The 26,713-nt window shown below is 42.0% G+C and overlaps 1 protein-coding gene across 1 annotated transcript in view; it reads right to left on the minus strand.

Moving 5' to 3' along the window:
• The window catches only part of RASSF4 (Ras association domain family member 4), a 436,165-nt gene that overhangs the window by 40,264 nt on the left and 369,188 nt on the right, over window positions 1–26,713 (minus strand). The window contains exon 10 of the mRNA XM_082268429.1: window positions 24,676–24,797. Coding sequence (XP_082124555.1) covers window positions 24,676–24,797 — 122 coding nt within the window. The remainder of the gene's footprint in view (window positions 1–24,675; window positions 24,798–26,713) is intronic.

Below are 26,713 nucleotides of genomic sequence, written 5' to 3' on the forward strand. Positions count from 1 at the left end.
TTCCAAAGTAAAGTACAGAAGATGGAGCTGACGAGAGAAACAATTTGTAAAGGTATTACCGCTGGATAATTATGTAAAAAATATAACAGTTGGGGCATGAAAATAATTTTTATAAGGTTGGTTTTGCCAGTCGGAAAGCCAGAGCTTATTCCAAATTATAATTTTGGCCCTAAACTGGAGTAGCAAAGGCATAATATGAAGAGCATAATGTTCCTAAATAAAGTGTAAAATTTGGAGCAGATTTAGATCAATTATTCATGAGGCCTGGGTGGTCTTCAAAAGGAGAGATGGTATTCATTAGTCTTTGAGGGATGTAATTGTGTTGCCCAGAAGCAGAAGCATATCATCTGCATACAGAATTATCTTCTCATGTAGCGATCCACAGCAGAAGCCAACTTTATCCTCTTTGGCTTGTATCATAGCTGCACAGGTTCTATTGCAAGAGTAAATAGCAATGGGGAAAGGGGTCAGCCCTGCATAGTCCCCTTACCCAGCTTAAACATCAGGGAAGTCCTTCCCCCCTCCCTGATGGATGCTATATATGGTATAGTAGTTTAACACAGGAGATGAACTTCTCCCCAAAGCAACCGTTAATAGGGATATTGGCCTATAGGCTTGGATTGGTTGGTGTTTTTTTTCGGTTTCAAGAATAGAATCAGATTGGCTTTGGACATGGAAGGAGGAAGACTACACCTCTCAAATGGCTCTTACGCTTTTAATAGCTGTGGTGCAAGACTCTCTGCATATCTCGGGTGGTAAGCTGTCCTCTCTTAGTGCTTTACAGTTTGCAAAAGGAAGCAATAGCAGTCATGATTACCTATAGAGTAAGCGGAAAGTCTAGGGAGTGTTTATGTTATCTGATTCAAAAAACTGAGACAAGGACTAGAAAGAGGACTTTGCTTTTGGCTAGTAAAGGTCAAAATAATATCTTGCCAGCTCAGCCATAATCTCATTTGGACAGTTAATCAATTTGCCGACAGGGGTATGAAGGGCTGAGATGAGTTGTGTAGTCTGATGGGCTGTAATAATCTTGGCAAGTAGCAGACGGAAGTATGCTCACCCTTCTCATAATAAACCTGCTTACAAAATAATCTTTTGTGTTTCGCTGTAGATGTAATTAATTGATTATGAACACCAAGGGGCAGTTGATCCAGGAAATATCTGATTGCCTCCTGGGGGTTCAGGAAGGTATTTTTTTTTCTTCACTAGAGTGAATTGGATCATGCTTTTTTGAGGGGTTTTTTTTTTGCCTTCCTTGGAAGTCCATGGTTGAACTAGATGGACTGGTATCTTTTTTCAACCTAACTATGACCTGCCCCATAGCATGGAAATCTTGGACCAAAGTCTACCGTATTATCTACTAACTACATGGTAACCAAAAAAGGCCTGGAAAACTCCAACCCTTAGCATAAAAGAAGTGAAACTAGATTAACACAAACACAAAGATCTTCCTAATTCCCAAATTTTTTCTTTCAATTCTTCACTTGGCATTTTATACCTTACCAGCTTCCCATTGAGGCCTTCCCAGAATAACACCATGAAGCCTTTTACATCCTACAGAATATTTTGAATGTTTTGTGCTTACCATTAGTATGTAGATAAATGACGGTGGGCGGGATGTTCTCTCGTTCTGGGATGTCATGCGACAATCACAGCTGATCACATGTAAACAAGAAAGTGTTGGTAATGGGATCTCCTTGTCTCACACCGACAGAGTGTGAGGAGAGGAGAGTTGATCAGCGGCATTTCCTCACAGGGGAGACCTGTACTGATCATCAGTGCAGTGCCAACAGTGCCCAGCAGTGATGCCAGTTAGTGTCCAGAAGTCATGTCAATCTGTGCCCAGAAGTTATGCAAATGTATTGCCCATCAGTAATACCAATCTGTTTCCATCAGTGTTGCAAGTCAGTGTTGCATTTTAGTGCCCACCAGTGCCTGCTCATCAGTTCCGCCCATCAGTGCCCATCAGTGGCACCTATCCGTGCCACCTATCAGTGCCTATCAGTGCGGCATACTGTATTAGTGCCTGATCCTCAGTGCCACCTCAATAGTGCCCTTTAGTGCCATCTCATCAGTGCTGCCTTATTAGTGCAGCCTATCAGTGTCCATCAGTGCAGCCTCATTAGCACACATCAGTGAAGGAGAAAAATTACTTATTTACAACATTTTTCTGACTGAAACGAAGAGAAAAAATAATTTTTTTAATTTTCAGTCTTTTTTTTTTTTTTTAGCAAAAAATAAAAAGCCCAGTTGTGGTTAAATACCACCAAAAGAAAGCTCTATTTGAGTGAAAAAAGAATTCTAAAAGTGTGAGAGCGCTGAAAACTGCAAATTGGCCTGGGCAGGAAGGGGGTAAAAATGAAGCGGTTAATCAACTTGAAATAACCTTCCACTAATTTATCTCTACTGAAAAAGGAATGTTAGGAATTGGCATGGATTAAAGTTACTATTACTGCACTTCGTATGCTCATCTGAGCTCTTGCACTAATTTACCTAATAAAACTGCCACCTTTATTTTCACAGACTACGTTACTCGATGAGGAGAAGGCGAGCTGCCTTTAACAGCTTCCTGTCTGCTGTTTATATGCTGTGGGTGGACAGGAAGCTGTTAAAGGCAGCTTACCTTCTCATCATCAATCGGCGTCAATCTAGGTTAAAATAAAGCAGGTCGGCGGTTCATGCGCAGCTCACAGACATGCGTACCCAGGAGCCTGGTGATGACGTGCTCTTGTACAATGTAATTTCTGTGTCCAATCACAGCAATCACATAGTACTCAAAGGAAACCAAAGTCTCAAACAGATCGGCACGCCACAATCACTGCCATTCGCCACACCAGCGCCCTGATCACCTCCATACCTCATACCAGCGTTCTGGTCACCACAATATGCCATACCAGCATCCTGATCATCACAATACACCATTCTAGCGCCATGATCACTGCCATACCGCAAAGCTTTTAGCTCACCTATTTTGCGTGGCAGACTTCTGACATTGGTGAACAAATACTTTAAGGCCCCTTTCACACTTATGCAACCTAAAAGTCGCGCAATGTTTACCGTGATGTCGCCGCAATTTTTTTGCAGCGATTTTACAGTGATTTTGCCGCAATCTGGACTGGACTTGAAGCAATGCCTATGGACCTCAAAACGCAATACAGTGCAGGGACTACTTTGAAGTCGTTGCGACTTGAAGTCATACAGATATGAATGGGTACTCATTGGAAATTATGGAGTACGACTTGTCATGCCTCTTTGCAGTCCCAAATCGCAGGACAAGTCGCACAAGTGTGAAAGGGGCATTATTCATTGTCACATTTTGCATATTTTTTTTCTAGCACAAATAAATGGATTTTTTAATACAGACTTACCTGTAAAATCCATTTCTTGAAGTACATTATGGGTAACAGAGCCATAAATCATAACATATGGGTTATATAGCCACCTGCAGGTGAAGGACACTGGCAAACAATCAGAAAGGATGCCCCTATATAACCCCTCCCACACAGGAAGTACCTCAGTTATGTAGCAAGAAATAAAGGCCCCATAGAAGAGAGGAGGGGCCTCTGTGTCTTGTGATGTACTTCAAGAAATGGATTTTACAGGTTAGTCTATATTAAAAAATCTATTTTTCTTTTCGTACATCACAGGACACAGAACCATAAATCATAACATATGGGATGTCCCAACGCAATGCATCTGGGACACCAAAAAATAGCTCCATCTGACCACTAACAGGATAAAACCGCTGCCTGCAGAACACTGTGGCCAAATGCAGATTCCTCCTGGGTCCCAACATCCACTCGATAGAAACGAGGGAACGTATGCACAGAGGACCAGGTCGTGGCCATGAAAATATGAGCCATAGAGGCTGGATGGCGATGTGCCCAAGAGGCACCTACTCCTCTGGTAGAATGTGCCTTTACAGGAAAAGTTGGAACTTTCCCTTCTAAATCATATGCCTGGGTAATAACCTGGCATATCCAATGAGAAATCGTAGACTTAGATGCTGCCAACCCCTTCCTGGGTCCTTCTGGCAGCACAAACAAGTTCTTGGTCTTACGAATCCAAGCTGATCTCTCCAAGTAAAACTTAAGTGCACGCATTACATCAAGAGAATGTAATACATTTTCCTCCTCTGAGTGAGGATCCGGAAAAAAGGAAGGTAGTATAATGTCCTGATTCAAATGAAAGGCGGACACCACCTTGGGCAAAAAACCTGGGTGTGGACGTAGAAGCCCCCTATCTTGATGAAAAATAAATTTTTCAGTTCCAATACCCTTCTAGCCGAAGTTATCGCAATCAAAAAGACCAGTTTCTTTGTCAGAAGAACCAGGGGAAACTGCCCCATGGGCTTAAAAGGCTGTTTTTGTAAAACTGCCAGCACCAAATTTAAATCCCAAGGTCATAATGGTGGCTTCACAGGTGGAAGCAAACGTACGAAGTTCTGAACTAACGAATGGGAAGCAATCGGTTCTTGGAAGAAAACCGATAAGGCTGAAATTTTCCTTTAATAGTGTTTAAGGCTAATTTCACATCTACCCCTGCTTGAAGGAAAGCTAGAATTCTCATGATTATATATTTGCGGGGATGCCATTTCCTGGCTTTACCCCAGGTATTGTTGGATTTCCAGACCCTGGAATAAATGTTTCTAGAGACTGGTTTCCTAGCATTTATCAGGGTATAAACTGCAGGCCAGATACACCCCACTTCTTCAAGATTAAGGCTTCAATAGCCAAGCCATCAAATTTAGAGACTGTACAGCAGGGTGGAATATAGGACCTTGAGAAAGTAGATCCAGACGCAGTGGAAGGGCCCAGGGCCTTGTCACTGCCAATCTTTGGATTTGTGCATACCAATCCCTCCTCAGCCATGGCGAAGCTACCAGGATTACTGGTTTCCCCTCCAGCTGGATCCTGTGCAACAGACACAGTATCAGCAGCATCGGAGGAAAAGCATACATCAGGGAATACTCCTCCAAAGGAGTTACTAAAGCATCCACTCCGACTGAGTGGATCCCTGGTCCTGGACACAAATCTCTTCAACTTGTAGTTGAACCTGGAAAAAAGGATATAGGGATGCGCTGGCTAGAAATGAGAGGTTGCTGCACTTAGAAATCCCTGAATACCAGAAATATAACGTGTTGAAAAAATATATACTGGTGCACTACCTAGTGAAAAAACATTAAAAAAATGTATATAATATCTCTCTTCGTGAAAGGAGCAATCCAAAAACATGAATGGTACTAAAATCCGCGCTTAGGATAAAAGGTTTAGGCTGCTGCCCACCTCAAGGTATGACTCAAAGGAGAAATACTGATTAGGTGAAACAAAGGTGAGGTAGATGGCGCTGCCGTGGGTAGGTAAATAAAGGAATAAATGAATAAATATATGGTATCTAAAACCAGGAACAAAAAATAAATATATTCACAGATGGATAAAACCCAAAATATGCAGTAGGAAATTGCAAGTGCACACACTATGATAAAATATAATAATATAAATATTACACTTACCACTTGAGATTTGTTCATTGGACTCAACTTTAAAATATATTGATTGCATTTATTTATTTATGTTTACATTATTGTTACACAGAGCTTAATCCCTCACTTGGCGACCCTTTTTATTAGTTATCTAACTTTATTCACTGTGCACTTTATTTGCACTTAGTGGTTGGAAATATATATTTTTTCAACAATTGGACCTTAATTTTACTGCTCCATATACCTATTTTCACCTATTTTTAACACCCCTTTTTCAATTTAGTCAGTTATACTTCACTGACTAATATACGCCAAATGTTTCACTTTTCTTTTATAAATATATTCTTCTTATTTGCATTATTTGCACAATCACTTGCACTTTTGCACTATATTTATATTATTATATTTTATCATAGTGTGTGCACTTGCAATTTCCTACTGCATATTTTGGGTTTTATCCATCTGTGAATATATTTATTTTTTGTTCCTGGTTTTAGATACCATATATTTATTCATTTATTTACCTACCCACGGCAGCGCCATCTACCTCACCTTTGTTTCACCTAATCCAAAAACATGGATAACATAAAAGTGAGTCAAAGTATCAATCAATAAAAATATGTAGCAAAAGATTGCATTGACATGATCAGATACAAATAAAATAAGTGAAAAAGGAATTGGAATGTTTGGGCAATTCCTTAGGAAAGTATTTAAACACAGGTTCCAATTGATGGATCCCTGATGTGTATCTATCGGGAGTTTGTTTTCAATACCGAATTGGTGTAGTGGATTATCATTACTGCCGGTTCACACTGTTCTGACTTGTCAGGCGACTTGGTCGTCTGACAAGTAGCGGTCCATGCTGTGCAATGGTTCCCGTTCTAATAGGAGCGAGTCAAGTCGATCCGACTTAGAAAAAGGTTCCTGCACCTTTTTTTTGCAAAGTCGGAGCGACTTGCATTGACTTCCATGATGTGAAGTCGTTGCAAGCCGCGCCAAAGTTGCGGTACACGGGCGACGGCATTAGTCGCCCAAAGTCGGGTCGGATCAGTGTGAACCGACACTAAATGCTGCATGACCTCTGATGTTTGGTAAGCTGCCATTATCTACTAATTAGCACGGAGGTGGATCACTAAGCACCAGGAAGAGCATTTGTATTAGCACATTCAGTTTCTTCACTCATCACTCATGGGACTTTCCTAAGGAATTGCCCAAACATTGCAATTCCTTTTTCACTTGTTTTATTTGTATATGATTATGTCATTATCTTTTGCTACATATTTTTATACATTGATACTTTGACTCACTTTTATGTTATCCATGTTTTTGGATTATATAATAAATCTCACAAAACCGCCCAGTACTTATGAAGAAATCTCTGCGCTTCAGGAGGTGTCAGCTACATAAGCTAACTGACCAATTGATAAATGCTGCTACTTAAAAGAAATACAACTGAATAATAATATTGGTCCAAGGTAAATGACAAATATTAGTAGCGCAAACAAACATGAATTGTCAAATTCTTGGCATAAGGGTAGAGACCAGCGAACAATGATCAAATAAAATCACTAAAAATTACTAAAAAGTCCCACAGTCCATTCAGCCAAGATATGCAGGAAAAAATTATGTGAAGTGCACCAGGGATCCAAATTTCCGTGAAATATATGAGGATCACCACTATTCCACCACCAAGTGCCAGGGATAATGTAAGAAAGCAACTCACCAGACCTCAATGCTCATTAACTCTCGAAAATGAGCAATCGCACGTTTTAACAGCAGTGTGGTCCAGTGGAGAAGTAAACCTTCCAGTTCATCAATTATTCATCAATACCCGGTACTCAGAGCATGTGGGGAAATAAATAAAGCCTCCACTAGTGCAATATGTCCAAACCGTCATTTATTTAAAACACATAATAAACATTGCACTCACTTGTAGCATGAAGTAAACAGGCACATCATCACATATAGCGGTGAGGATAAACCGCCGTTGCTGCCGTGACCTGGCTCCACGCCAGGGCAAGACTCTCCGGAAATCCTCCTACACCTTGCTCGGGACACCGAGTACGTCGTCTTGGCCACGCCCCGACGCGTTTCGTCACTTCCGACTTCAACAGGGGCGATGGCTTCAGACGACGCTCCCGATCTTCTTATGGTCCGCTGTGCACTGCCTCCACCAATCAGTCTTCCTGCTGACTGACTAGAAGGACAACACTGCACGTGCAACAAGATATAAGTAACCACACCATCTGACCACTTCGCAGCCAATAACACGGAGTGACCCCCGCCATGAAATACTAAACGACGGAAGTCACGCACATCCATGTTAGAAGGTCACCAATAGCTTCCACACATATTGACAATGAAAGTATCAGCACTACTACCATGCTATCTATCCCGGTAACCTTCCACGGCTTAACATAGGGTATTGGTGTATATATACTCCAAACATATATTATACAGTGGGTACGGAAAGTATTCAGACCCCCTTAAATTTTTCACTCTTTGTTATATTGCAGCCATTTGCTAAAATCATTTAAGTTCATTCTTCTTCCTCATGAATGTACACATAGCTCCCCATACTGACAGAAAAACACAGAATTGTTGACATTGTTGCAGATTTATTAAAAAAGAAAAACTGAAATATCACATGGTCCTAAGTATTCAGACCCTTTGCTCAGTATTTAGTAGAAGCCCCCTTTTGATCTAATACAGCCAGGAGTCTTTTTGGGAAAGATGCAACAAGTCTTTCACACCTGGATTTGGGGATCCTCTGCCATTCCTCCTTGCAGATCCTCTCCAGTTCTGTCAGGTTGGATGGTAAACGTTGGTGGACAGCCATTTTTAGGTCTCTCCAGAGATGCTCAATTGGGTTTAAGTCAGGGCTCTGGCTGGGCCATTCAAGAACAGTCACGGAGTTGTTGTGAAGCCACTCCTTCGTTATTTTAGCTGTGTGCTTAGGGTCATTGTCTTGTTGGAAGGTAAACCTACGGCCCAGTCTGAGGTCCAGAGCACTCTGGAGAAGGTTTTTGTCCAGAATATCCCTGTACTTGGCCGCATTTATCTTTCCCTCGATTGCAACCAGTCGTCCTGTCCCTGCAGCTGAAAAACACCCCCACAGAATGATGCTGCCACCACCATGCTTCACTGTTGGGACTGTATTGGACAGGTGATGAGCAGTATCTGGTTTTCTCAACACATACCGCTTAGAATTAAGGCCAAAAAGTTCTATTTTGGTCTCATCAGACCAGAGAATCTTATTTCTCACCATCTTGGAGTCCTTCAGGTGTTTTTTTAGCAAACTCCATGCGGGCTTTCATGTGTCTTACACTGAGGAGAGGCTTCCGTCGGGCCACTCTGCCATAAAGCCCCGACTGGTGGAGGGCTGCAGTGATGGTTGACTTTCTACAACTTTCTCCCATCTCCTGACTGCATCTCTGGAGCTCAGCCACAGTGATCTTTGGGTTCTTCTTTACCTCTCTCACCAAGGCTCTTCTCCCCCGATAGCTCAGTTTGGCCGGACGGCCAGCTCTAGGAAGGGTTCTGGTCGTCCCAAACGTCTTCCATTTGAGGATTATGGAGGCCACTGTGCTCTTAGAAACCTTAAGTGCAGCAGAAATCTTTTTGTAACCTTGGCCAGATCTGTGCCTTGCCACAATTCTGTCTCTGAGCTCTTCAGGCAGTCCCTTTGACCTCATGATTCTCATTTGCTCTGACATGCATTGTGATCTGGAAGGTCTTATATAGACAGGTGTGTGACTTTCCTAATCAAGTCCAATCAGTATAATCAAACACAGCTGGACTCAAATGAAGGTGTAGAACCATCTCAAGGATGATCAGAAGAAATGGAAAATGGAGTTAAATATATGAGTGTCACAGCAAGGGGTCTGAATACTTAGGACCATGTGATATTTCAGTTTTTCTTTTTTAATAAATCTGCAACAATGTCAACAATTCTGTGTTTTTCTGTCAGTATGGGGTGCTATGTGTACATTCATGAGGAAGAAGAATGAACTTAAATGATTTTAGCAAATGGCTGCAATATAACAAAGAGTGAAAAATTTAAGGGGGTCTGAATACTTTCCGTACCCACTGTATATTCAGACATGGAAGCACAAACATTAAAAGAAATATGCTACACCATATAAAACTCTCGTGTAGAGAATATTAGTGCAGATAAAACCAACTTTAAAGGAAGTGAACACAATAGTCCTTTAATAACACACCCCAAAAATTGGTGATCTATATTGCACAATGTAGTAGCAGAATGACCCGCTACTCAGCTGGACTAAACACCCATAACTGTAGCATGACTAAAATATTGCACATTTTATTTAAATATTTTAAAACCATAATGTTAAAAGCATATATAATTAAAAACATATAAAAATATATGTAATTATGTAAATATCACTGGATGATCCAACAGGATAAAGTAGATAAAGCCCGATATCACAACACAGAATCATTGCTTCAGGAGTCACTTATAAAGCAATTGATATCAAGTTCAATGTTGAGCCCCACCGGGGAGAGGGATTGGGTCAGGAAAATCCACTTAGTCTCACATCTGGATAATTCCCTAACCCAATTAGCCCCTCGCCATGACGGGGTCACCTGTTCAACACCCCAAAAATGGAGACCCCTCGGGTCTCGCTGATGATACTGGCACATTATTTTTATGTCAGAGTGGGAGGACAAATTTGTGTTCAATGAAATTCGACCGGAATTCTAATTCTACCGGCGTTTCATTGACGATATAATCCTTATATGGAATGGCCCAGAGCACCAACTAGTATCCTTTATGGAACATCAGACTCGAATTTCAGTGGAGTCAGGAGGAGATTCAATTCTTAGATGTACTGATAAGAAGATCAGGCTGTAGATTAAGTACAAAAGTGTTCTTCAAAACGACGGATCACAATAGCTATCTTGCGATACAGAGCGGCGACCACTCGAATTGGCTCAAAAACATACCGAGGGGCCAATTCACGAGGGTGAGGCGCAACTTTACACACAGTGAGGACTATGTTGAACAGGCTGGTGTCTTGAAACAAAGATTTTTGGTGAAGGGATACGAGGAGGCAGCCCTAGATAGGGAAATTAAGAATATTTTGGATGCCCCTAGACCCTTGGGCCCACGTGCCCCCCCTGATACCTGTGATAATGACCCTAAACAATGGAGTTTCCTATCAGACTTCTCAAATGATATTAGGAAGGTGGAGTCTATCTTTAGGCAGCATTGGCCCATTCTCCGTATGGATAGGACTCTGGGTCCTGTGCTGCCTGAAGTGCCATCTTTTATCTATAGGAGAGCCCCAAATTTTGGAGATAGGGTCGTGAAGAAGATATTAGATCCCCCTCATTTATCTTTTTTCCCAGACCTTAAGGGGTCCTTCATGTGTGGGAGGTGCAGAGCATGTGCCTTTACACTGGCAAATTTGAGAAGACGGGATGCATTTTCTGTTCCAGCCATAGTTAAATCCTTTAAAATCAAACATCTTATCACCTGTGACACTACTCATGTAGTGTATGCCCTCATGTGCCCATGTAAGTTAGTTTATATAGGTCATAATAAACGCACCCTCAAAGTAAGAGTGGGGGAACACATTACTAATATACTGAAAGGGAAACGGGAACATAATGTGTCGGCCCATTTTTGCCAGTATCATCAGCATGACCCGAGGGTCTCCATTTTTGGGGTGTTGAACGGGTGACCCCGTCATGGCGAGGGGCTAATTGGGTTAGGGAATTATCCAGATGTGAGACTAAGTGGATTTTCCTGACCCAATCCCTCTCCCCGGTGGGGCTCAACATTGAACTTGATATCAATTGCTTTATAAGTGACTCCTGAAGCAATGGTTCTGTGTTGTGATATCGGGCTTTATCTACTTTATCCTGTTGGATCATCCAGTGATATTTACATAATTACATATATTTTTATATGTTTTTAATTATATATGCTTTTAACATTATGGTTTTAAAATATTTAAATAAAATGTGCAATATTTTAGTCATATAAACAATTATGGTTATGGGTGTTTAGTTCAACTGAGTAGCGGGTCATTTTGCTACTACATTGTGCAATATAGATCACCAATTTTTGGGGAGTGTTTTTAAAGGACTATTGTGCTCACTTCCTTTAAAGTTGGTTTTATCTGCACTAATATTCTCTACACGAGAGTGTTATATGGTGTAGCATATTTCTTTTAATGTTTGTGCTTCCATGTCTGAATATATATGTTTGGAGTATATATACACCAATACCCTTTGTTAAGCCATGGAAGGTCACTGGGATAGATAGCATGGTAGTAGTGCTGATACTTTCATTGTCAATATGTGTGAAAGCTATTGGCGACCTTCTAACATGGATGTGCGTGACTTCCGCCGTTTAGTATTTCATGGCGGGGGTCACTCCGTGTTATTGGCTGCGAAGTGGTCAGATGGTGTGGTTACTTATATCCGGTTGCACGTGCAGTGTTGTCTTTCCGGTCAGTCAGCAGGAAGACTGATTGGTGGAGGCAGTGCGCAGCGGACTATAAGAAGATCGGGAGCGTCTTCTGAAGCCACGCCCTCTGTTGAAGTCGGAAGTGACAAAACGCGTTGGGGGCGTGGCCAGACGATGTACTCGGTGTCCCGAGCAAGGTGTAGGAGGACTTCCAGAGAGTCTTGCCCTGGTGTGGAGCCAGGTCACGGCGGCAACGGCGGTTTATCCTCACCGCTATATGTGATGATGTGCCTGTTTACTTCATGCTACAAGTGAGTGCAATGTTTATTATGTGTTTTAAATAAATGACGGTTTGGACATATTGCACTAGTGGAGGCTTTATTTATTTCCCCACATGCTCTGAGTACCGGGTATTGATGAATAATTGATGAACTGGAAGGTTTACTTCTCCACTGGATCACACTGCTGTTAAAACGTGCGATTGCTCATTTTCGAGAGTTAATGAGCATTGAGGTCTGGTGAGTTGCCATCTTACATTATCCCTGGCACTTGGTGGTGGAATAGTGGTTATCCTCATATACTTCATGGAAATTTGGATCCCTGGTGCACTTCACATCATTTTTTACTGCATGTTTTTGGATTACTCCTATAACTAAGAGAGATATTATATACATTTTTGTTTGTGTTTTTTCACTAGGTAGCGCACTAGTATATTTTTTTTCAACACATTGTAGTTGAACCTGGATGCCAACAGATCTACGTCTGGGACCCCCCCAGCATAGGCAGTTTGATTGCTAAATCTCAGGATAAGGACCATTTACCTGGAAACATCTGTTGATGGCTCAGAAAATCTGCCTGCCAGTTCTCTATTCCTGGAATAAAAACTGCTGTCAAGCATGGCACAAACTTCTCTGCCCAGGATAGGATGATATCCACCTCTTTCTGGGCTGACTGACTCCTTGATGGTTGATATAAGCCACGTCCGTGGCATTGTTGGATTGCACCCTGACAGGGCAACCCCGAAGTCTGGGCATCCAGTATTTCAAAGCCTGACTGACTGCTCGGATTTCCAGAATGTTGATGGGGAGACTGCTCTGTACCCAAGACCATGTCCTCTAGATAATGACTTCCTCCAGAACCGCTCCCCAGCCGGAGAGACTGGCATCTGTAGTCACCACCTTCCAGGTTACTGGAAGAAAGGATTTCCCCTTCTCCAGATTTCTGGTCATCAACCACCAAATCAGACTCTGACGTACTCTTGGTACCAGAGACATGGAACAGTCCAAAGACTGAATCCTTCTGGTCCATGTAGACAGAATGTTGTTCTGTAAGGGTCTGACATGGATTTGTGCATAAGGAATTGCCTCGAATACGGACACCATCTTCCCCAATAACATCATGCAAAGACATATAGAAGGCTATCTCAGCCTTACTACGGACCGAACCAGATCCTTCAGGTCTGTGACCTTTCTTGTTTGCAAGAATATCTTTGCCTGTACTGTGTCCACCAGAAGACCCAGATATTCCAGACGCTGGCCTGGCTGTAATGATGACTTTGCCAAGTTCAGTATCCAACCCAGGCTTTCCAGGAATTGTACTGCCTGGAGGACATATCGACTTAGAGTTGAAGCCAATCGATCTATAAGTAATAGATTGTCCATCCTATTACAGATATCTCTCGGGACCTTAGAACAGCCAATACTGGAGCTAGGATCTTTGTGAACACTCTTAGAGCTGTGGCTAACCCGAAGGGCAGGGCTACAAACTGAAAATGATGGGTTTTTTTTGCAAAGTGTAGAAACCTTTGATGAGCCTGGAATATAGGCATGTGAAGATACACATCCTTGATGTCTATGGTTGCTAGAAATTTCTCTCCCTGCAGGGAGGCTATGACTGAGCGAATTGACTCCAAACGGAAAGTATGAATGTTAAGAAACTGGTTTAGAGCTTTGAGATCCAGAATAGGCCATAATCCCCGCTTGGTTTGGGGATTATGAACAGGTTTGAGTAAAAATCCCTGTACCTTTTGTTCTCCGGAACCTCTGTTATCATTATTTGGGCCCTTAGCTGGTCTAACGCGAGAAAGAGAGACCTTCTTTTTAGTGGATCTGTCAGTATACTCAACTTCTAAACGGAGGATGTGGGAATACCAAAATTTCCAGTTTGTACCCCTGTGAAATGGTGGAGATAATCCAGTTGTCTAGGATCATTTCCACCCAAACCTTTGAGAACCGAAGCAGCCTTCCCCCCAACCAAGTGAGTGGGGGCGCCCCTTCACAGAGTAGGCTTAGAGGAAGACTTGGCTGATCTCTGGGCCCAGGGCTTTTCTGACTCTGTCATGGAGGCTTGGTTCCGGACCCAGATGGCTGAGGCTGTCGCCACCGTCTGGAATTAGAAGCACTGGTAGTATGAGTGCTGGGGATCTTAAAAGAAGGACGTTTGCTCTTCCTTTTTACAGGTAGCAATGTACTCTTTACCCCCCCCCTCTGAGATCTTTTGGATATACTATATTCATAGGCGTCTAACCCCCCCCCCCTTAATTTTAGGAGGGACATTTTAGGAAAAAAGCTTAAATTGGAAATAAAACAGCTTTGAACTCAGAACTTTATTTTTTTTTTTAATCAAATGCAGCCTCACCAGTGCCCAATAATGCAGCCTCATCAGCACAGTGTCCATAAATGCAGCTTCGCCAGCGTAGTTTCCAGCAATGCAGCCTCGCCAACGCAGTGTGCAGCAATGCAGCCTCGCCAACGCAGTGTCCAGCAATGCAGCCTCGCCAGCGCAGTGTCCAGCAATGCAGCCTCGCCAGAGCAGTGTCCAGCAATGCAGCCTCGCCAGAGCAGTGTGCAGCAATGCAGCCTCACCAGCGCAGTGTCCAGCAATGCAGCCTCGCCAGCGCAGTGTCCTGTATTGCCTCGCCAATGACATTGCACAGAGCAGGGGCAGGCCAGGCCGAGGAGAAGGGAGGAAGAGCGGCCGCTGTCATCTGAAGTCCCGGCGCCTATGATAGACTTCCTATGTCCCGGAATTGGGCCACTGTGCTATCATAGGAGGCGGGATTTCCTATGACAGCCACCGCTCGTCCTTCCTTCTGCTCGACCCGGCCCAACCCCTCTGCCTCTCAGTGCTGCCTGGCCTTTTTGTTCTAATATATCGGCGTATAACACGCACTGCTGTTTTGCCCTCAATTTTTAGAAGGAAAAAGTGCGTGTTATACGCCGATAAATAAGGTACTTATCCAGATCGTCACCAAAAAGACATTTTCCCTAAAAAGGGAATCTAGCCAGTAACCTTTTACATGGTAATTCCGCAGACCAGCTCTTTAACCAAAGGATTTTGCGCATATGCACTGTCATCAGAGAAACTCGTGACATTTATCTCATGGAGTCCGTAAGAGCATCCACTGCGAAACAAAAAGGGAGGCAGATATGACAGATCTTCCACAGGCTCTACTTGAGAAGGAACTGTCTTGGACACTCACTTTATATGGTCTTTTAAAGACTGACACACTCCTATGGCCGCTACTGCTGATTGTAATGCAGATTCTGCAACCACAAAGGAGGGTTCCAATAAAGATTCCAACCTCTTATCTGCTGGATCTTTAAAAACCTGGGCATTATCCACAGGGCAGGTTAAACTCTTGTTAACCAAAGAAATGGCAGTATCCACAGTGGGTATAATCCATTTCTTAGTAAACTTTTCCTCCATAGGATACAATAGTCAAAACCTTTTAGGAGGAACGAAAATCCTATCAGGATGGTCCCAATCATTATACATTTCTTGCTCCAAGAGCGGATTTATGGGAAACATCCGAGGACTATGAGGAGGGCGCAATGGGTCTAGAGGAAAAAGAGACTTCAGCTGTCACTAAGGGAGGAAATTTGTGTCCAAACCAGACTTTTTCTGTTAGAGACTGAACCAACAATCTCTGGGTTTGAAAGGCTGACAGAGACTCCTCTGACCCTGAATCCCCAGAAGTGGAAACCTCAGCGTGACTCAAGTAAGGGGGGTCTATTGCGATTCCTCCCTACTTGTGATGCTGCAATCATGCCAGTAATCTTAGCCTCAAGGCTGGCTAATGCCGATGTCAAATCGTCCTTATAGACATAGGTTGTGGCAGAAGCACCTGGAGTAGCTACTATGCCTTGCAACCGTAATGGCTCAGATTGGCTAGTCGCCTCTGGCTCTTTAGGGGGAGTAAACACAAAAGAAGCATGGCTTGGACCTTAAAGGCCTGACAGTGGCATCACAGTGTCCCTTTAAACTACACTCCCCCAGCCCTCTTTGAGGCAAACATTGCTTTATAGCAAGACAAACTTGACGTACTAACTTCAGTGTACCCAAGGCTTGTGCCAACCTTACACAGCTTATCGCACACAGCACTGATTATCCCAAGATACAGGACCTGTTTGTACCAGTAACATACACCCCCAGTGGCTCACGCAACTCAGCTGCTGCTGCTCTGTGTCCCCTTCAGCCTCAGCAGAGGCCCCTATATGCTGTACCGTGCATGTGTGGTATGCTATGTGGCATCAAACACACCCTCCATGCGGCATATGCCTGTATTAAAAGGCGAAAATACTCACGCACGGGCAAATAAGCCTTCGCCACAGACATGCTATCAAGGGAGGAGACGAACATGCGGGCGCTTATGCACCAAGGCGAAAACGGCAACAACATAAGGTGAGAGCAGCTTAGGATGATTTTTGTTTGTCACAGCTGATACCTTTCAGTTGATCAGCCCAGGTAAAAAAAACAGTGTGATAACAAAGGCAAATAAATAATGTTTAAACAAACTTTGCATCAATCCCACAACTACACAAGCTCATATAATCACAATTGATATATATGGCACATTTAATCCCTGAGGAAAGGCCAGAGCTTACAACAAGATGTATTTTGCATAGCTTAACATTCATTGTCTCATGCACACATTGGTTTGTCACAGCTGATACCACTTAGGTGATCAGAACAGGGTGAAAACTGTGTCAGAAAAAACAAGCTAAGAAATAATGCTTAACAAGGTGTATTTTGCCTAGGATTAACATCCATGGTCTCATGCAGAGACTCACATGGCACTCGATCTCTGTTATCTTTTAAAGAGAACAGTGCATAAAATATTTACAATCTGCAATCATGCCAGCAATTTTAGCCTTCATGGCTTGCTGTATGTGTAAATATTTTAAATTGGATTTACCAGTCCTGCCGCAGGATTCTGTTTGAAACAGGAATCCAATCTTCACCCACCAAGGCGAGCTTTGTCTTGGTGACCTTCCAGGACTGGGTCCTATTGTTTTAGAGGAGCCACGGCCTTGGACCTGTAGAGCATCCTGCACGGAGCGCCTTTAGGGTTTGATATTCCAAGGGTCCAGTGCCTAAAAAGGTCAGCATTACAGGCAAAACCTGGTATCTGCTTCCTGAGGCTCAGGTACCATCTTTTTAGGCCATTGACTGTTTTAGATGAATCTGATAGCTAACCCCTTAGATTCAGTGATCTTTGACTTGGGCATATAGCATATCTTCTTTCTTCCTTGAAGAAAAATGTGGAGAGACTCTCCACTGTGATCAAACCTAGATTTTTTGATACAGACTTACCTGTAAAACCCATTTCTTGAAGTACATAACACAGAGGTCTCTCCCCTCTTCTGTGGGGTCTTTATTGCTTGCTACTAAACTGAGGTACTTCCTGTGTGGGAAGGGTTATATAGGGGGGCATCCTTTCTGATTGGTTGCCAGTGTCCTTCACCTGTGGATGGCTATATAACCCATATGTAATGATTTATGGCTCTGTGTCCTGTGATGTACAAAAATAAAGTATAATTTCCAATTTCTAATCTTGCATGTTTAAAAAAAAAATGATTTAAATATAAGAGGGGTTCTACTCAAAAAAAACAAAAAAACAAATTTCTGTCTGTGTTGCAGTTGAAGATTTTCATCACTTCCCATCTGGTAAAATATTGTTAGTAGGACAGAAAATATGGGAAAATGTTTCTGATGGCATGTCCCAGATAACATTAAAAACCTGAACTCGAAGGAGGGGGGGACTTTATTGCAGGAGTTCCCAAACTCTGGGTTGGGACCCACTGGTGGGTCGCAAGCTGCATTTGAGTGGGTCGCGCTGAGCCGGAAATCACTGAGAGCGGACCCACTTAAATTGTTCTGTGCGAGCCCGCGCAAATTACAGAGAGCCAGAGAAGTCAAATTGCGATGGATTCAGGACCCCGCCCACACAGTTTACGGATGCTGGTCTGCATCAATAGGTACGTATGTGGACTGTTATGTAGGATATGTTCATGGGGTACAGAGCCAGCTCCTTGGTCCTGCTGGTGGCAGTGGTGGTGGCGGCGGGATTTTCTCAGCTATAGCGGGCAGAGACGGCAGCCTCGGTGTCATAGGAGGACCAGGTGGCTCAGCGGTGTCAGGAGTTCATGGCAGCTTCTGTGACCCCAGTAGAAGATCTGAAGGAGAAGAGCCAGGACACCAAGATCAGCATAGAGCTCCTCATCATGAAGACTCTGGGTGAGGTGTGCTGGGCCCTGGAGAGGGCAAACAGGGGCTTCACCTTCACTATGGACCGCTGGGAGAGGAAGGAGGGTGAGTGCCATATAGCCTGTTGATCACTGTCCTGTGGTGGTTGATTTCTGTCTTCTGCCTGTCTTATACTGTCTATGAGGGTGCTGATTACTTACAACTCCTCTTATATGCCACAGGTTTCTGACCCCTCACTTAGAACATCTGGCAAGTGTATTCAATAATAAATTGAAAAGTAGGAAATGTATATTTTTAATTAACATCCCCCTCCCTTTAAAATATGCATTATTATTATTTGCATTTATACAGCGCCAACAAATTCTTTAGCACTTTACTATATTCAATTACAAGCAAGTGGGTCCCGAAAAATAACTGTATTCAGAAGTGGGTCTCGGTCCAAAAAAAAAATCGGGAAGCCCTGCTTTGGCCTGTATTGTTTATTTAGACATTATACTGCGTGTTAAAGCGGATCAAAACTCTGCAATACAACATACAGGATCCCATGGGTGGTTCCAAAAATTGTAACAGATTGTGTAAGAAAAGCTTACATCATGAAAATAAACTGGATCTTCAGCACTTTTAGTCAAAAGCAGCCAAGCCAGTTTTCTACCTAACGTATTCATTTTAAAAGACTGATGTAATCAGACTTTTTCCTCTCAATCTGCCGATACCTTCTACTTAGCTATACAGACAAAATATTGATATTACAACTCGAACCCTGACTAATCTACTACTCAGCTACTTAGGTATTTCATCAGAAATTAGTTATGTAGTTGTTCATAATTAGGAGCAAAGCAGCAGACATATTTTTAGGCACTGATTTTACTTTAAAGGAAATGTGTCTTTTTAATTAAACTTTCATCAAACCACCCTCCGACCTCTCAAATTAAACTATATCCAATCTGAACTTAACTAAACCCCCCAACCTCCCCGGCTACTTATTTACAGATTTGCCTGCTCTAATGTTTACAGCCTGCCCCACAAATATCTTTTCAGTACCATTTGGAGTCCCCATAGGATTGAATAGAGCCGCCAACAGATTTTTGAGATACAAAGCATTCAAGTAAATGGGGACTCTGGGCACAGGTGTGGCCAGAGAAAGCTGTGTCTAAGGTAGGAAAGGTGGGAAATTGTACAGCTTATTTTAGGGGTGGTTGGGGGGGAGGGGTGGCAAAAGTTTACTTCTTCTTAACATTCTTTATTACAAATGTTCTTGCATTTTAAATACACAATACAATATCTTGGTTTCATTAATTACAAATACAATTACCATTTTCATACATCTTCTTACATTTCCATTCTCATCCCTAAACACATTTATTCTCATCCCACCTCCACTTCAGTGCTCTACTCCCTCTTCATTTTATTTACCTTACTTCCTAGTCTCCATTCAGGTTGTACTCATTTCTACCCCTCCTTTGTATCCAGCGACAAGTAGGAATTGTTCCATTTTCCCCATATTTTTTGGTATTTCTGCTTGTTTCCTCGGTTCATACATTATTCTTTCATATGGTAAAATCTGATTTACGGCTTTAACCCATTGGCTAACTAATGGAGCTATAGGTTGAATCCATCTTTTCACTATTTGTTTCCTTGCCATATATAATGCTTCCTGCAGGAATATCTTGGTGTATCTAGACCAGTGCTCATCTTCTAATAGCCCCAGTAAACATACCTCTATTGTACCTGGGACTTGCCTTTTTAAAATTTTTGACAATTTATCTACAATTCATTTCAATTACCCCTAGACATTGCTGCAGTAGCACATCACATGGAGAAAATCTGCCCCTTCTCGACAGCATCTCACACAGCTTGATGTTTGCATCCTCCCCATTTTGTGCAATCTGGTTTGACTAAGGTATGTTGGATGTATATTTAGCTGAATCATTTTATTGTTAACTGCTGGAGATATCGTCAGGTGTGAGGAGAAGATCCCCTCCCAATCATGGTCTGTCATCCGTGGGATAGCTAATTCCCATTTATCCATTACTCTCATAGGTTCCCATTATATTTTACTCTGCAGTAAATGTGAATACAGTTTGGATGTTAATCCCTTTGGTCCTTGTGATCTCAGTATCCCACTAAGTGGAAACTGACATTTTGGGTTTCTCTTTACCAAACTGCACTTGCATTACATGTTAGAGTTGCAAGTGTTTATAAAATTGTTTATTTGAAATTTTATATTTTTCACTTAAAACTGAAACAATGACATTTTATTATGAGCATATACTTGTTCTAACATAGTTATCATTTTTTGTCTCCAAAAAGTACTATCTACAGAACAAATATATTTAAGTGTTAAATTTGGTTTATTACTATATTCATTTTTCCTATGTCAGCTCTTTAACATACCGTATGTCTGTATTATATCTGGAAATTGATTGAATATACTTATGTAAATCATGGAATGTGTGATTACTACTTTTAATACATTTGTACTTTATTAAGTGACCTGCCTCATTTGTATGTATATTTAGGGATGGAGGCATGTCTCTTTGTATGCTTCAGATCATATCTTTCTTTTTTATGTACTAATTGGGTGGAAGACACCCCGGTCCTCTATGATCTGTCACATCACTACTATGTATGCAACATTTATACTTTTTCCATGTTATTATTAAATCCCATTATAGCACTCCTTATCTACATGTGGGAAATGTTTTGTTCATTATTTTTATAATTTTTGTTATCTACCATTTAGCCCAGGGAGGGGGGTGGGGGTTCTTTTGGCCTGCATGTCCTGGGGTTGCGATGCACGGTCTAACGCCTCATCCCAATTCCTGTCTAATACATCCGGGGTGGGGTCGTCTCCCTGCGCAACAGCGCCATGCACTTGCGCCTGACCCGTGACGCAGGCTGGTGTCGCGCTGTTAGGGTGTTTCTCCATCTGACGCCGGTGGGAGGGCTGACATGGACCCATTTCCGGTGCATGCACTGGATGTGGGATTGTCCTTTACCATCTCAACTTCTCAGTTCGGTGTTTGCATGGTGCTGGCAGGGACCTGCCTGCGGCCACGTGGCTATTAGGCCGAGGTCAGACAGGGCCTCTTTTCACATGTCTGTCCACTACTTGATGTGGACACTAGGATCACCTCCATGAACTTGAAATACCATAGGCAAGATTATTTGAAGGGCTATCTCTATTTTCACTGTATTCACACTTCACACACTCCTGAGTAGTTGCATTTTAATTGATTTGGCACATGCTTATGGATTGTTTCTTTACTTCCTCCTCTCTTTACTTCCTCCTCTGTTCAATCTTTTCACACAGTTCCATTCCTTTACTCCTGGTCACATTGGGGCTTTGGTGCTTTTTCCACAATTATACTCTGGAGTCTTCCCTTGTGGATTTACTAGACATACCACTTTGACACTATTAATTGCTTTCATTGATTATATACCATACCCTGATAAACACTATATATAATTTATTTTCGATCAGCGTGGTATATTGTGTATTACCCCATACACTCTATGGAATTGCACCTTGATGTCTTGGTCTGCCCCTTGGCTGCTCCCCTTGGCCTGGGTGGCTCTTCCCGCCACAGCCCCAGGATAGACGTTTGTCCTGGCACCCCATTCCCCTCCCAAGATGCTGGGTCCATCCTTTGAGCTGATATGTAAGTAATAAGGCCATTAAAATCCTTCCTCCCCTCTTCTTGGTGTGGGGAGTAATTTAACATACCCCCTGTACATATGGGATTGTCTTTTTCTAACACATACCTACCATTTTAAATATCCTTCTGCATCAAACTCCTGATGAGTGGACATATTTGGATCCACCAAACGCATAAGTCCAAACATGCCAAGATATTTTATTTGCTACATTATAGGTCAATTCTACCTTTATATGCCTCAATATCAATTTAAAATAATTTGTTTCATTACTATATTAATTTTTCCTATGTCAGCTTTTTAACATATGTCTGTATTATTATTGGAAATTGATTGAATATACGTATGTAAATCATGGAATGTGTAATTATTACTACTTTTAATAAATTTGAACATTATTAAGTGACCTGCCTCATTTAAAGCCCCATGACCATTGCAATGTGTTCGTATGTATATTTAGGGATGGAAGCATGTCTCTTAGTATGCCTCAGATCATATCTTTCTTTTTTATGTTTACAAACAATACACAGAGTCGTTCTGTGATAGGCTACAGCCGATCAGCAGATCCCAGCCGAACATTATTGGCCGGGGCCTGCTGACAGACTTGTGCTGTAGCCAAAGACAGCACGGGTCAACAGGGGGCAAGCATATGAGCGCCCACAAACCAAATTAAATCCTCAGCGACGTACCAGTATGTTGTCTGGCGTGGCTGTGCCGCTGGCCCGCATTAAAACTATTGTGGGTGGGCAGCAAGTAGTTAGCTACCTTGCACAATATTTTTTAATACAGAGACCTTAGTTGGCAAATGTACAGAGATGCAACATTATATAATTTTATAATTTGCTTTACTGATAATTGCTGATAACATTTTCACCCTTTTTTTTGGATTATGGATGGCATAGGATCCCGAGTTTTTATTACATGCTTGGCTAAGTTAAAGGTGATTTCTACTAACTAGTGCCTTAAATAAGTAGTATAATACCTTTGCTGGCTATCAATATTTTTTTTACTGAACAAGGGTCTGTTGCCCCACGCACCAAGAACAATGGTATTAAAACTTAACCTTTATTCAAATTATATAAATAAAATGCATGGCTGTGTTTATTTACTTCAAGGGAGTATTAGTGTTGGTGTATTGGTTGCCAGGGGATATAAGCAATGGTCAATATGGATACACAAGTATAGAAAAAGAAAAAGGATCACTCCTTCTCTATCCTCTCGTAGTTGGAGCAGCTACCAACCTGAAATGTTTGGACCCCAACTAGTCTGGCTACTCACTGCAGGTACTAAACCTAAAAGACCCTTGAACCCAGCCAGGCAAACTGCTAGGAGTTACTCACAGTCTGGACTAGAACTGTCTATAACTCCCATGACTCTAACTCCTACCTGGATGCAAAAGGTAACCTGAACCAAACTGCCATACTACATCCAATCTATAGAGTCAACTCCTCCAGTTTGAGTGCCTCAAAAAATGCTTTGTAGATCTATACTAGGGATTCCTCAAAATCTAGCTATTGTAGCCTTCCTGCCAGTACCTCAAGAAACACCTTACCCACAAAATCCTGTACCCCCCCCCAAATAATAAGCTCCTCCCACAAAATACAATACATGTTTTGCTTAAAGATAAGCTTCATCAGGAGGGAAACCAATCTGTGCAACAAATATAAATAGTGAAAATATGATAAAGGAAAATGAAGGGTCCAAACTATCCCCATATGACTGAAATAAATTGTGGATATTTTAACCCACCATCCCCCCCTTCTGCATTGGTGGTCATACAGTGAATGTTAACCTACCTCCTCCCTGCATTGGTTATGGGGGGTGAAATTTCAATGCCACTGACCACCAGTGTGGGGGAGGTGGGGTTAATAGTACTGACACTAGTGTTGGGGGTTATTATTGCATCCATTGACACCAATTTTGAGGGTTATTAATGCATTCACTTGCACTGTTTTTTATTTTTATTGCACCTACTAACACCAGTGCAAGGAATTATTATTGCACCAACTAACACCAATGTTGGGGATTAATAATGCTTCCACTGACACCAGTTTTGGGGGCTATTATTCCAGCCACTGACTCCAGTGCTGGGGGCTATTATTGCAGCCACTGACTCCAGTGCTGGGGGCTATTATTGCAGCCACCAACACCAATGCTGCATTGTTGTCTCAACTCCCCACCTTGTCCAATCACAGAATACTTTTCATTCATTCATTCGTAAAATGCAAAGAATGGCTCCCCTACTGAGTGGCTGACCTCCTGTGCTCAGAATGTAGCAGGCCAGCCACTCGGCAAAGTATTCGGGAGCAAGTGGAAATCATGGGACTACCCTGGAGCCAATTAACCTACTAACATGCCTTTGGAGTGTGGGAGGAAACTGGAGTACCTACAGGATGCAAGCAAAGGGAGAACATGCAATCACAGTAAAGTGATGACCCAGATGCTTCAAAGGTAGAAGTGATAACCACTGAGTCACAGTGCTGCCCGTACACGTGTAATGATCAGGTTCCACAAACATTTGGTCATACAATGTATATAGAAAAAGGGAAATTCAATTCTATGAAAATAATTTTCTTTTAAGACTAAACAACATCTACCAACTTACATCATGTGAGACCTCCACGCCAAGATCAGTCTCCATTATGAATAACTTGGCAATTTTCTCACAGGGACCATGTAGTATTCTGCAAATCAATGGGAATTCTGTCTCTCCTAATTTAGTTCTCTCTGTAAAAATATTTAAAAAAAATAAGAATTCACTTACTGGTAAACATTTGGCGGAATACCTTTTTATTTTGCTACCAATTACCTGTCCTCAAATGTAATTTATGAGGGACCCAGCTATAGGTACACACTTTTAACCACTTCAGCCCTAGAAGGTTTTACCCTCTTAATGACCAGGCCATTTTTGCAATATGGCACTGCGTTACTTTAACTGACAATTTCGGGACGTGTGACGCTTACGTTTACACAAATAAAATCTATGTCTTTTTTTTCCGCAAATAGAGCTTTCTTTTGGTGGTATTTGATCACGTCTGCGGTTTTTATTTTTTGCGCTATAAACAAAGACAGACAGTTTTGAAAAAAAAAACTATATTTCTTACTTTATGCTTTAAAACATAGCCAATAAAAAAAATCTAAATTTTTCATTAATTTAAGTCAATATGTATTCTGAGACATATTTTTGGTAAAAAAAATTCCAAAAAGTGTATATTAATTGGTTTGCGCAAAATTTATAGCGTCTAAAAACTATGGGATAGATTTATGGAATTTATATTTACTTTACTAGTTATGGTGGTGATCAGAAATTTTTAATGGGACTGCGACATTGCGGTGGACAAATCTGACACCCCGTGACACTTTTTGGCAAACAATAACACCAATACAGTGATCAATGCTAAAAAAAACGCACTGTCACTGTATAAATGACACTGGCAGGGAAGGGGTTAACATCAGGGCTGATCAAAGGGTTAACCTTGTGAGTGCTATTTTACCTGTGTGGGGGAGTGGCCTAACTGGAGAAAGACAGAGATCCGTGTTTCTTAGCATAAACACAAGATCTCCATCTTCCTCTGTGACAGAACCTCGGTCTGCCTTGTTTATTACATAGGCAGACCACCGTTCTGTCTCTCCTTCGAACGATTGGCGGGTCCCGGCGGACATCGCGACCGCTGGACCCACTGATTGGCTCCTGTTCTGTGTGCAGACCGAGCTTCACAAGTTCATGCAGGAGGGTTGTCCAGCCACAGTATATCTGCGTGGGGAGGTCCTCAAGTGGTTAAAGAATGAAAATAAACAAGACTTCTACTTTATTAGTCTCTAACAAAGGATGAAGGAACTGATTTATACAAGGCAGTTTGTGGTGAATCAGGCTTCTTTGTATGAATCATGTTTTATGAACTTATTTCCCCCATGCGTGTATTTATTTTGACACTGACAAGGCTTCCTATCATTAAACAATGTTTACTGTCTCTGGCAGTTAAATCACAGGGCAAAAGAATGGGCACCAAGTGCACATGAGCAGGCTCCCATTTCATTGGTTGATTGGAGAGGGACAGACGGGTTAGTATAATGACTGCTTTTAGGCAAATACTATATGAAGTTCAGCATTAATTACTGCAAGGGCTCATGAACACAATGTACAGTTATGCACATTACATGCAGTTGTGTACTGTGGTGCCATTTATTGTGAATGGCACCAAAATACACCTCCACAATGCATGTGTACTTCAACGCAGCCCATTGTGTTCTGTGTATGGCCTTGCAATAAGCTGCAGGTTGCCCCATTTTTGTATGCATTAGTGAGCATCTCAGCCTATTCATTTTAAATGAGCTGTTTAACACAATGCACAGCATTGTGGGTTCAATGAGATCTTGCAGTTGGAGGCTACTGCTGCAATGCTGTGCACTTCGTGACCTTTAAATCGTAACAACTACAGGCAAAAATATGTATTCCACATCAGAGACTTACATTAGTCACTACAGTGCCACTGTATCAGCCAAACTCTGATCAGAGCAGATTGACAGTCTATTTTTTACTCTTGGCAACAAAGCTGACATTTGTTCATCTGCTAACACAAGAATGAATGGGGCACTGGATTCGCATTGTTGACTTGCTTTTATTGTGCCAAAAACTCCTGTGG

The sequence above is a fragment of the Pelophylax lessonae genome (genome assembly GCF_965119305.1).
Source record: "Pelophylax lessonae genome assembly, chromosome: 9".
Lineage (NCBI taxonomy): Eukaryota > Metazoa > Chordata > Amphibia > Anura > Ranidae > Pelophylax > Pelophylax lessonae.